Below are 13,811 nucleotides of genomic sequence, written 5' to 3'. Positions count from 1 at the left end.
AGACTCTGGCAACCTATTCCACTCACTCGCTACTCTCCAAGCAAAAAAATCTAGTTTTAACACCCTTGCTTACTACATTCCTACTCAGTTTCCATGGATGGCCTGTAGTTCTTCCACCAACACACCTGTTCTGAAAATTTTCCTCTGAATTAATTTTATAAAAACCCCTCAGTAATTTGTATGTCCCAATTATATCATCCCTTTTCCACCTATTAACCAGTTTCTGTAACTCACAAATCTTCGACCTGTTCTTGTAAGGTTCATTCCATAGACCAGCCACCATCTTGGTCACTTGCCTCTGGATCTTCTCCACCTCCTCATCACCAAGAAACCCTGGTGCCCAGATCTGCATGCAGTAGTCAAAATGGGGGTCTTATCAAGGCTCGATAAAGAGGAACAATAACCCACTTGTCTCTGTTCATCAAAGTATTCTTCAGTAACCAATTGATCTGATGAGCTGCTTTAGCCATTTTTGCTATGTGCCCACTAAACTTTAACTCTCTATCCACACACTCCCAAGTCTCTGGCTTCATCAATTTCATGGAGTACAATTCCACCAATGTGTGGTATACATCAGGTAATCTTTTCACTCTGAAATGCATAACCTTACACTTTTCCACATTAAACTGACATCCATTCTGCTTAGCCCAGTCTGCCAATCTATCCAAATCATCCTGCAAAATTTTGACATCATGTGTATTAACTATTGCTCTACCCAACTTTGCATCATTGGCAGATAACTGAACAGTTCCTCTCAGATCCTTCTCTATATCGTTAATGAACAAATTAAACAGTAGCTGTCCAAGAACAGAACCCAGCAGCATGCCACTAGTTACAGGCCTTCCTTTGGACTACTCCTGAATAAACTACTCTTTGATATCTTCTCTTCGTCAACCACCCTCCTATCCATCTCACCAACCTAAATGCTTAATAATATTTGGTGTCACTCTTCATGTAAAGCATAATTGTTCTACTTTAGTGCTATTAAATTTTGCTCTGGTTTCCAAATGAAAATTCTCATTATCAATCTCATGTTTCTTGAGATGATGAATGCTTGCCTCGTCAAAAATTGAATCACTGGTATTATGTATTCGATGCAGCACACTAGTATTTTTTTCTCATTTTCACATTGTTTATGTTCTGCAGCATTGATAGTTATACACAATTGATCTCTGAACAACACAGGTTTGAACTGCGTGGGTCCACTTATACATGAATTTTTTTTCAATAAATAATATTGGAAAATTTTTTGGAGATTTGCCACAATTTGTAAAAACTCGCTAGTGAATCATAGCTTAGAAGTATCGAAAACATTAAGAAAAAATTAGGTATGGCATGAAAGCATAAAGTATATATAAATACTAATCTATTTTATCATTTGCTACCATAAAATATGCACAAATCTATTATAAAGTTAAAATTTATCAATCTTATGCATACAAACACTTACAGATTGTACATGATGCCATTCGCAGTTGAAAGAAATGCGAACAAACGTAAAGATGCAGTTCTAAATCATGACTATATAAAATTAACTGTTATTAATTAATTTAATTTAATTAGCATAAAATAAAATTTTTATAACAATTCATTCATTAGTGTATAGGTTAGGCTACCCATAAAGCAATCATATTGCTGCTGCTTTATTATCAATGCATGAATCGTTATACCTGTAAATAAATATGAACATCATTTTCACATTATCTTTTCATTTTTGATGTCTAGTGTTTATAACACTTACAACATCTACAGTGTTTTGTATCATATAAAACAATATTGATGTAGGTACTGCCAGATGATTCATCTTGTAAACAGACGACCTAAACTTACAGTATCAATAAAGACAATACTGTAAATGTATTTTCTCTTCCTTATGATTGTCTTAATAACATTTTCTTTTCCATATCTTACTTTATTCTAAGAATACAATATATGATACATATAACATACAAAATATGTACAGGTATCCCTTGCTTAACGTGGTTTTGCTTAACATGGCGAAATTAATTGTGGCAATCCCTTGATATACGTGACAAGAGTTTTGATTAATGCACCTTTAACCCTCCGGAGCTCGCAGCTGATCTGACAGATACATGAAAAATGTTTAATATAAATATTCTTACACAATTCAGTGTATAGCTTGGAGGTCATGAGTAGCTGTGCATTCATATGTTACAAGTGAAATTCCGCACTGTTTTTTGCTGTCAGTTTGGTTTAACATATGTTATGTAATGATTTCTGATATTTTACAGTAAATTGTATCTGAGAGATATTGCGACCATCGATGTCAGTATATCATTGGTTTAGTTTTTTTTTTATTCTTTGTTCAATAATTTCTAGATTGTAACTGAAAATAAATAAACCATCATGTATTACTGAAATAGAGAGCCAAAGGTTTATTTATCATACATCTCCTCTAGGAGATATGCTTTACATTATGGAAAATACTAAGGAAAGTGATCTGGAGCTTACTCCACCTTTACTACGAGTTGCCCCCGTCCTGAAAGGTTGCTTATGCTTGCATCCACCGAAACTTTTATAGTTTCTATATATTCGTCACGAAACGCTTGTAGTTTCTATATTCGGCTGTGAAATAATATTGGATTCAATATCCACTTAATTTGTACCATCCTGTATTATATTTGCAGTGTTTTTTTCTTTATGTTTTATTACTTATTTGCCGAGGTCTGGAGAGTCATTTTGCTTGTTATCGTAGAATTTATGCTGATAAGAAAAAAAAAAACTAAAACTGTTCGAATGACTCTTGATAACTTTTTTTGATTAAAAAAAAAAAAAAATTGCAGTAAATAATGTAGGTATAAATATTTATTAAACATTTACTTTGCATTCATTTTTTATCATTCCTAAAAGAGTACCATATAAAACAAATTATTAATACAGTAATCGATCATGGAAGAATTGTAATTTTTACCATTGATTATTAGATTTGATTAACGCAATTTTGATATATATGCAGTAACATCGAGGGATTAATTAACTGCATTAATCGAGGGATACCTGTATTTATTGACTTTTGATGTTATCGGTAAGGCTTCCAGTCAACAGTTGGCTATTAGTAGTTAAGTTTTTGAGGAGTCGAAAGTTATATGCGTATTTTCGACTGTAGGGGGTCGGTACCCCCTAACACCTGCATTGTTCAAAGGTCAACTGTATGTTATTATTTTTTTAAAATTAATTTCAGTTTTGTCTAATTAACACTATTGTTGATGTATTTTATTTTCTTCATGTTTTCTAATAATATGGGATAATTGCTGCCAATCTTTATACCCATTCTCATTCTTTGGTTGATTTTTCAATGCCCAAAGAGTGCACAATACACAAATGTTTGGAGGTATTGGGTCTGGCTCCCACTAATGAGACCGCAATAAAGGCCAAACCTTTTCTGGGTAGTGACCCTTCCCATAATGCATAGCATTAAACTTGTCTGTAAGAATATGTGCTTGCATTATTGGATGGATACTAAGGCAATCGATGTGAAGTCATTAGCCTCTATATACAAGTAGCCCAGTCACGAAGTTACTTCACCCACAAACTTCTATATACTTGGATAAAGGATGAAACCAAGAGTATAATTTCCTGGCATCTTTAATTTATATTGTAAAAATAAAGTAGCCATGATCTAATGATTTTTGATCATTTGGAAGAATACACATCTAATAAGTTTCCAAAAACTTCCTGCTTGGACTGATATTTTGATAGTTAAGATTTATACTTGAGATGGATAATTTTCAACACGTGTCTTGTTTTATATTTAAGTAACGTGACCATACACCTGGATTTGCAAAAAGTATATTTGACTTAATAGATTCTTCAGATTTTTCTTTTCAGTGTTTTCTTGAAATTCTTCACATGGTTAGTATGGAAGCTTATGCCCTGCTCCATCGGTGATGTGCTACATTTTGTTGAAACTAGTAGTTCTGAAGTCTGTTTTCTTCAGAAATTTATTCAGTGATCTGAATAATTTTCTTTCATTTTCATTTTTAATGGCTTTCCATTTTCTCTTTTCTGATCTTGATAATTTTTATTTATTATTTATTTTATTTCCAACACTGGAGAGAGAAATAAATCAGTTTAGTATTTTATCTTAGAATTTGTAACATGTTAAATATGTAGCGAGATGCCATATTTTAACCATTAATTTTTTGTACTGATAAAATTTTCATAAATAAACAATTGCTATAATTAGCAGATTATTGCACAGTAATCTCTAATTTATATTTTATATCTGTGTACTCATTTACTACAAACGAATTAGTTATTTTATAGTGATTCATGTCATAATGAAAGTGGAAACTTAGCAGTATACCATTCTGGGTGTAAAGAAACAGACAGTATAAGTGTATTATGAAATGTCAAATTTAACCATTGTTCAAGATTTAAAAAAAAATCTTAAGATACTCGCTGATCAGCATATCACTCAAAGATCATGATTATCAGATTCCTGCTTTGTAAGTTGAAATGGAAACAATATATATTGACTGCTTGAACAAGACACTTTACTGCCATCTGCTGGAAAATTATAATAAATATCATCCATCTTTTGAGTCATGAAAGTTGCAATAAAAAATACAAAAAATGTTCAGTATAAAGATGTCTATGATGTGAATGGTACTCCCTTATATGTTGTGCCCTTATACAGTGCACAACCTTGAACAATGGAAGCCCTGATCTTTCCACTATGATAAGAAATAAAAGTAAATAGATGTAGAGAAAGACAACTAAGAAAAATGAGCATTAAAAAATGATTCACAAGTAACATTAGATAATGAGCTGGGTCTTAAATCCTATTAAGTTATTAATAAAATTAAAAAAAATTACTTTCCAAAATTGGGAGAAGTAATGTTATCTTTCCAATTTATATTTGGTTTGTGAGTAGATTTCCACCACTTACTTTGTCAAGCATTTCCATTAAGAAATGAAAATGAAATATTATACATTGCATATAATTAAAATTGAATACTGTATTTTATTTTTGCAGGGTGTTTGGTTTTTTTGAAAAACCTTTGTTCCTGGAACTGTGCAAGCATATTGAAACTATTCAAATTCCTTCTGAACAGCTGTTATTTTATATTGGAGATCCAGATGATAGTATTTATGTTGTGCAGACTGGCACACTTGCTGTTTATGTTACTGAGCCGGTAAGAATGTATTATTAAAACATTTAAGTACTGTAAAATAATTAATTGCAATTTAAGACCATTTTCCATTGCTTTTTTTTTCTTCTTTTAGGATGGTACTGAATTAAATTTAAAAGAAGTTTGCCCAGGAGAAAGTATTGCAAGTCTCTTAAGTGTAATGGAAGTACTAACAGTAAGCATTCATTTTAATGTGAATTTGAACATTTTGAGAGAAGATACAACATATTTATCTGAGATTAAAATGACTATTAGACAAGAATTATATTTAATTTTCATTATGAAAGTAATTTATTTTCAGTGTTCAGTATTTACTTTACAGCATGTTATAATATGAAACACTCTGAAATTAAATTATTCTTGATAGTTGTAGTAAACTACTCCTAGTAACCCATGTTATTTCAGAGAAATATAATACAGCATGATGTTGCAAAGAACTATGTTGTATATGTAGTTTTTAAACAGTGTAAAAAATGCAGGAAAGTTTTTCCAGCATAATTTCTGCTATTAATTATTTGTCTTATTTCTTTTTACATAAGTGATTCTCATTATTTTTGACTTTATCATTATGTGATTTTTAGAATGTAAACACAAGTGTTTTGTTGGTCTTTTGAATTGACATTTGTCATATGTCGTATGTTCATCTGTTTTAATTTAAATATCATATGTTGTACTTCTTTTAGGACACACACACACACACACACACCAATAAAGGGATCTTTTTGTAAAGTAAAAGCAGTATAGAGAATGAGCAAAGAGGAAGTAAAATCTGTTGTGTGAATTTACAGTGAATTCTGAATGAATAGCAGTTGCATGTGCGTTAACTTGATAGAAGGGAAATGTGGGATATATAATGGTGATAATTCGCATGAGTAGTAACTGTGTTATTACCTACAGAAAATGCAACAAAAAAATGTGAACATCTTTGATATGGAATGAAGTGATTTCATGATAAATGGATTGCAAATTAATATAATTCTTTTGTGCAAAATTCCAGATAGCCCTAAGTTTTTTTAAGATTAGTTTGTTTAGGGTTAATGGTTGTTCAGCCTAAAGCAATATTGACAAAAATAGAGTGAAAGGGGGAACCTACTCTTTGGACATTAATGAGATGAGCCATGATATGTTTGTCTAGAGCAGTGATTCTCAACCTTTTTTTCGTCACGGTACACTTTTAATAATTTTAAAATTTGGCGGCACACTAACAATAAGATAAATTTAAAAGAATTTTACTTGGTTAATTAATTCATGTACCTATAATATATTTTGTAAAAATAGCATACAATAATAATTTGCAATAAAATATAAAATGAAATTGCATTACAAAGTAAACAAAATGTTTATTTAATAATAAATTACATTTAATGCAAAATTTGAGCATGTTTTTTTTTGATAACTTAATGTATATTTGGGCATATAAATGATAATGCTACTCTCATTTCGTGATCCAGATTTAAAAGTCTGGATCTTTTTTTCATTTTTATATCGGTCAAAGCTGAAAATCCGAATTCACACAAATAAGATGTGGAAAATTGTAATAACACACTTAAAAGCTTTTTGTGATATTGTTGGATAATCGTATCTAAGATTAATCCAGAACGAATTAATTGATTCTTCTGAATGTTTTGAAATTAAATCTCGATTATTACATACAGAAATCAGTTCTTCTTCTTCTTTCAAAGTTAGTTCATACACCGATGTGTCGTTTATCACAAATGGATTCCGAATCCAATCAGATTTTTTTATTTCTAAATTTGGAAAGTAATGAACAATTTTTTCTGACTTGTCTGACGGCACTTATGTATGGGTATTCGCAGTGGTGGCACACTTAAAAAATCTTGCGGTACACCAAAGTGCCGTGACACAGTGGTTGAGAATCACTGGTCTAGAGAGAGAGAGAGAGAGAGAGAGAGAGAGAGGGGGGTGAGAGAGTTGAAGATCTTCAGATATTATTAATTATACTCCTCCTCTTACCCTATTTCTTCTGTCTTCTCTGAAAATAAATATCCATTACATTCTATCCCTGTAATTACCTCATTCTCTGACAACCAGGTCTCGCTGATGCTAGTAACTGTTTGCAAGTTGAGCTGATCAGTGCTAAAAACTTCTCTCCTTTATTTCTGGTACCTTGGGCATTTGGGTACATGCATTTTAACCTCCCCTTGGGCCCACATTTACCCTTATTATTACCCCAAGACCCCCATGGAGTCAGACTCATCTAGGAGATCCTTTTATCATATACACAGCTCATCATACCCCACCTTAAACACACTCAAATTCTCTGTAGACACCACACTCTCAGACAAGGCATTCCAATCATTCACAACTCTGCATGCAAAACAATCTGCTTTCCATGCCCTCCTTATACAGCTTCCAGGGATGACCTCTGGTTCTCCCCTGATCTCCCACTGTTTTTCTGTAGAACCTCTTCAAAATTGATCCTATAACAACCCCTTACTAACTTGTAGATCTGTATCATACCTCCCCTCTTCCTCCTATCCACTAGACTCTGTAAATTGCATCTTCTCAACCTTTCCTCATATTCGACATTCCAGAGGTCAGGAACTACATTAGTCAGTTGCCTCTGGACCCTTTCCAGCATCTCCTTGTCCTTTTGAAAACCAGGTGACCAAATCTGGGCACAATAGTCCATGTGTGGCCTAATCAAAGCCTTATATAATGGAACAAAAATCTCCCTACTTCTACAAGTCAGTGTCCTTCACATGATTCCCAGAATTCTTTGTTGTCCTCACAATTTTGGCAATGTCCCCTAAACTTCAGATCGTTATCCACTATCACCCCAAGATCTCTTATTTCCTCTGCCTCCAACAATATATCCCCACCAAGGATAAATTCTACATCCCATCTTGGTTTCCCAAATTTTAAAACCTTACATTTTGCAACATTGAACTCGCATCCTTATTTCCGTGCCCAATCGTTCAATTTATTCAAGTCTTCTTGTAAAGCCACATCTTCTTCCCTACTCTTCATAGTTCATCCCAACTTTGCATCATCTGCAAACAACTGAATATCCCCATCCAAGTCTTTGCCAATATCATTAGCATACAAGTTAAACAGTAATGGTCCTAAAACAGGACCCTGAGGCACACCAATAGCGACTTTCTTCTTCCTGGATATTGCTCCCCATACACAACTTGCTGATACCTATCAGATAGCCAGTCTCCAATCCAATGCAATAATCTAACATCCAACGCCATCAGCTCTAGTTTGACTATCAACTTATCATGTGGTAATCTATCAAAAGCCTTTGTGAAACCTAAGTATACCACTGTGTATCCCTCTCCTCTGTTCAAGGAAGCCATTACCTTATTGTAATAAGTAACTTGATTACTAAAACATGACCTTTCTTTAGCAAATCCATGCTGTCCATGAAAGATAATTCCATTGTTGTCAACCCAATTCTGGATCCTAGGTCACACCAACTTCTCCAACAATTTAACCACAACACCTGACACACAGATAGACCTATAATTTGATGCTTGAGTTCTATCATCTCCCTTATGAAGAGGCACAATCTTGCTCTCCTTCCACTCCTTTGGAACTTGACCCAGTGCAAGACTCATATTAAAACAGTATGTCAAGGCAGATTTCATGGTGTCAACTCCATGGCACATTTCTTCAGAATACGTGGTGATATATTATAAAGTCCCAGAGCCTTATTAACCTCAAGTTTGCTCAACTCCCCATACACTTCTTGCTCACTTACAGTCAGTCTCTCCTTCCCATCATCAACTGCTCCAATCTCCATGAAGTCACATTCACAAGAATGAAAGACCTTTATGAACTGCTCATGAACTGATATTATATAATGTCATTACCTGCCCATTCAGATTTGAAACCTGGGAAACTGCACCAAGCTCTTGATAATCATTTCTGTACTCATACTTATCTATCCTAGGTCTGGCTAGATACATGCTTGATTGCTTTCCCGCAGTATCTCTACTTTCCTTGATTTTGCACTATCAAACTCACTGAACACTTTCTTCAAGCATCTAACTTCAGAACCATTTAAGTACAGTCCATCATGCATTTTCAGGTTGTTATGTCCATCAAATTTACTCCACACATCTATAAACTGTATGCCATTTCTCCTGCACAATCTTTTCATTCACTCATTGCAATCATGGCCTTTCTTCCCAATTCTATTCTATCATATTGAGGCAGCAGACTCACTCTCTTTATTTTCTTACTCTTGATTTTTGCTTCTTCTAACAACTCTTTCATATCTTTTCTCATTGCATGTTTCTCACCTTTCAAATCATTTGTGCCTGCCAAAACCATTAATTTGTTTCTTCTTTCTTCTGCAAACTTAAAGCTTCACTAACATCTTTTATCTTTTCACCTGGAAAACATGCTTCTGTCACTTTCTCGTTATGTATACTTATTATCATCGAATCCCCATACAATATTATCTGTTTTCTCCCAGTTTCTTGCATTTTTATGCTTTTCACATTCACTCTTTATTTCATTCTCTGTCTTTCTATATCACATGCCAATCATTTTCCAGTCACTTGAGCTCATGTTTTGTCCTGAGAAGGATTTTGCGATAGCGTGTAGTTTCTTTCTGTGCTAGCATCTCATCATGTACATTATTACTTTCAACCACTTCCTTCAAACTTGCATTTGTATTTCATGCACTATCATTCACTGCTTTTGCTACATTCTCCGCAACACTTTCAATCCTGCCTTATCATAATATCAGTCACTTCATTCTTTTGCTCATGACATGACTTGCATTTCTTACACTCACTTAAGAGACATTTCTGGCAAATATTTTCTCCATTCTCGCTATCATACCAGAAACCATTCATTTTCAGCAACAAATACATTAAACCCATGCTACATCACACTAAATTCCACACGTTGATATCAGTCAACATCGATGTCGTGATCAGCATGTTTCTCATATGCATTACTATTATTACACAATATACTTTCAGAAACTTTTTTTTTGTTATGCCATTGATTTTATTAACAGTTAAAAATAAACAAAATACCACCAATTATGTATAACAATATCGCTAATATCTGCTAAAAAATTACTTATTTGAGCAACATGTGTACAGCAGCCACTACCAAGGAAGACAAAAACACACACTCAGTTACTTTATTTAAAACTAGGAAAGATATGTTCATTCATGTTCATGTATTTTTACTGGGATTGTGCATCCTGTTTTCCCCTTATGTAGGATGAATTACGGGTACACTGTATTTGTTTTATCCCTTGGTGGGCAAGGAATAAGCAAGGGGTTTCTTTAGATGAACCGAGTATTGTTTTTAATTTTGTGAGTAATTTGAATGTTGTCTTAATATTGTATTTATGCAGTATTCCATCTCCTTTTTTTTCTTCTTCTTTAGTAGCATTACTGTGAAGGATCCTGTGAACTCTTTCTGCTGTACCCCCTTTATTAAAGATTTTGTTTATAATTTCATATATATGAATATGAAATGTAAAGAATGATCTTCAGCACTTGTACTTCAGAGCAAATTGTTAGGGCTCTGTTTGAGAATGCTGAATTTTCTAGACACACTTGTCACATGTCTTCCCTCAGGCTGTCTGTCCTTCTTGCTTTACGATACCCCCCCCCCCCACACACACGCAAAAAAAATCTCATATCACCATTCAGCCCATCAGTACCCTCAAACAGAGCCTTGACAGTTTGCTCTGATGAGCAGGTGCTGAAGAATGAATATGAAATGAATTTTCTGTTGCAGATATTCTCATAAAGAACATCTGCAACAGAAAAGCAGTTCATGGAATCCTTGAGAATAAATACTACTAAAGGTTGAAAAAATTACAAAAATTCTATGGCCATACAGTACATTAGGAAAATATTGGGAAAAATTAGGAAAAAGAAAAAAAAAGAGCACTGCATTAATGTAATATTAAGGCAACATTCAAACTACTCAAAAAAGTTAAAAAAGCATACTTAGCCTATCTAAAGATCCTCTTCTCTATCTTGCTCACCCAAGGGTATCCAAAATCCAGTGCACCTATAACAGGAGTGTCAAATTTGTTTGGCTTCGTGTGCTGCATTGAAGCATAAACTAGATCTCACAGGCCAGATAAGGACAATTATTCTTAAAAACCCTGTTTTTAAGAATAATTGGTTTTTAAGTATTGGTTTTTTAGATATTTTTTATGTAGGCAAAAAGAAATAAAAGTTTTTGGAAGTTTTTTTCCCCCGCTTGGCTAGACTATAAATTATATATTTAGTTTAATCCTTTATCCAAGTGTATGCAAACCAAGTTTTTATTATTATTTATTATTATTATTATTATTACTGGTATCTTCATGGAATCAGTAGACTCATTGTGGGAGACCCAAACTATCAAAACAATATCTGTCATATCTGTTCTTGAATTAATTTACAGACGGAAAAACTCACAAGTGAGTCAGGCAATGCAATTCATTCATTCACCACCCTCCAGGCGAAAAACCTCATTCTTACACCCTTGTTAACCACACTTTTCCTTAATTTGCAGGGATGACCTCTTGTTCTTCTGTTTGTGTCTGAAGTATCTTCAGGACTGGGCCAACTCATGGTAAAGGTGGACAAAGCTTCTCATTACTTGCCTTAGTATCCCATAATGCAAAGCACATCTCCTTGCAGACATGTATAATGCCATGCATTATGGGAAGGGGTCACTACCCAGACCGGTTTCTTTTGGCCTTTATTGAGATCTCTTCAGTGGTAGCCAGACTCAGAGGTGATACCAAGGTTGAAACAATGCAGAAGTCATATTTACCTATATGAGTTGCCAAAAGGTGTCACACTTTATTAAATTACTCTGGATTAGAGAAAGATGTTGGAAGTTTTTTCCCACTTGGTTAGACTATAAATTATATATTTAGTTTAATTCTTTATCTAAGTTTTCGCCTGAAGTATCTTCAGGATTGGGGCAACTCGTGGTAAAGGTGGTATAAGTTCTCTTCACTTGCCTTAGTATCTCCCTTAATGCAAAGCACATCTCCTTGCAGACATGTATAATACTGTGCATTAAGAGAAGGATCAATACCCAGACTGGTTTAGACCTTTATTGAGGTCTCTTCAGTGGGAGCCAGACCCAGAGGTGATAGGTAAATATGACTTCTGCATTGCTTCAACCTTGGTATCACCTCTGGGTCTGGCTCCCACTGAAGAGACTTTAATAAAGGTCAAAACCAGTCTGGGTAGTGACCCTTTCCATAATGCATAGCATTATACATGTCTGCAAGGAGATGTGCTTTGCATTATGGGATACTAAGGGAAGTGATGTGAAGCTTTGTACACCTTTACCACGAGTTGCCCCAGTCCTGAAGATACTTCAGATGCAAACTTGGTTTGCTTACACTTGGATAAAGGATTAAACTATAAATATATAATAAGAAATAAAATTTTTTTTTTTTAATCTTAATTTTTGCTGCAGCCTCTGAAACTTGGTTTCTCTTTTTTTCTACCAGAATATTGAAGTTTGGAGAGAAGGATTTGTAGTTGAGACTTTCATTATCACATTTAAATGGTCATCAGTTATTCTTGAATGATATTTTGATTTGTTTATGTGCATTCAAGAGAATAACTGCTCGCAAACATGTGAACTTCCAAACATAGGCATTATTCTTGCACAAAATAGTTTGAATTCAAGATATTTATCTTCCAAATACTGATAAAATGTTTTTTGTCTACTTTTGAAAACTTATCCTTAAGAGCTAAATCGCACTTCATATTTATCACTTCAAGTTGGACTTCTTTAGGCACAATATCTATGTCAACTGAAAATGGATTCAGGAAAATGGAGAATTTTAATTTTCATTTCATCTAAATCTAAGAACATTTTTTGAAAGTCTCTTCTTAAATCAGAAATTACATTGCTATACTTGTCAAAGGATATTTCTTCATAATTGAGAGAATATTTGAGTGATTTCAAGGTAGCAAAAGTGAAATAAATTCCCTTTCAACATTTGATTGGCCCAAAGCTCAAGCTTGATCTCAAATTCTTTGATGCATGAAGAAAGTTCTGTCACTAACTTAGTACTTCCTTGCATTTTTAGGTTCAGATAATTCAAATGACCAGTAATGTCAACCATAAAAGCTAAATCTCGAATCCATTCAGTATCTTCAAATTCAGGCATTTTTTCCCTTTCATTTTCATAAAAACATTTATTTCACCAAACAATTCATAGAAGCATTTCAATGCAATACCCTTTCTCAACCAATGAACATTACTGTGATAGGGTAGTCTATGTGGAATATTGATCTCACTTAAGAAAGAAATCAAATTGTCAGTGATTTAAGACATGCACACATGTAAAATTAATTGAATTTTTTTTTCATTTTATCTAAATCTAAGAACTTTTTTGAAAGTCTCTTCTTATATCAGAAATTACATTGCTGTACTTTTCAAAGGATATTTCTTCATAATTGAGAGAATATTTGAGTGAGTTCAAGGTAGCAAAAGTGAAATAAATTCCCTTTCAACATTTGATTGACAATAACAATAACATGGTCCATTTTGAGAGCTTTGTAGCATAGTACTTTGTGATGTATAATGCAGTGCACATAGTCTAGATGATGATCTTTATTTATAGCCTGCAATTTTGATTTTAATCTGTACACTACCTAAGTCACTGCCTACCATTTGTGGAGCTCTATC

The 13,811-nt window shown here is 33.6% G+C and overlaps 1 protein-coding gene across 2 annotated transcripts in view; it reads left to right on the top strand.

Annotated features, from left to right (window-relative positions):
• The window catches only part of sws (patatin like phospholipase domain containing sws), a 945,916-nt gene that overhangs the window by 155,910 nt on the left and 776,195 nt on the right, over positions 1 to 13,811 (top strand). For both annotated transcript variants that reach the window (XM_090396526.1, XM_090396525.1), the window contains exons 6-7: positions 5,000 to 5,159; positions 5,251 to 5,331. In XM_090396526.1, the coding sequence (XP_090252652.1) occupies positions 5,000 to 5,159; positions 5,251 to 5,331 (241 nt within the window). The remainder of the gene's footprint in view (positions 1 to 4,999; positions 5,160 to 5,250; positions 5,332 to 13,811) is intronic.

The sequence above is a fragment of the Typopeltis vanoorti genome, chromosome 8 (assembly GCF_054136105.1).
Source record: "Typopeltis vanoorti isolate ZY-2024b chromosome 8, IOZ_Tvanoo_1.0, whole genome shotgun sequence".
Classification (NCBI taxonomy): domain Eukaryota; kingdom Metazoa; phylum Arthropoda; class Arachnida; order Uropygi; family Thelyphonidae; genus Typopeltis; species Typopeltis vanoorti.
Note: the sequence above shows the minus strand (reverse complement) of the source record. Positions and strands in the feature narration are given on the sequence as shown.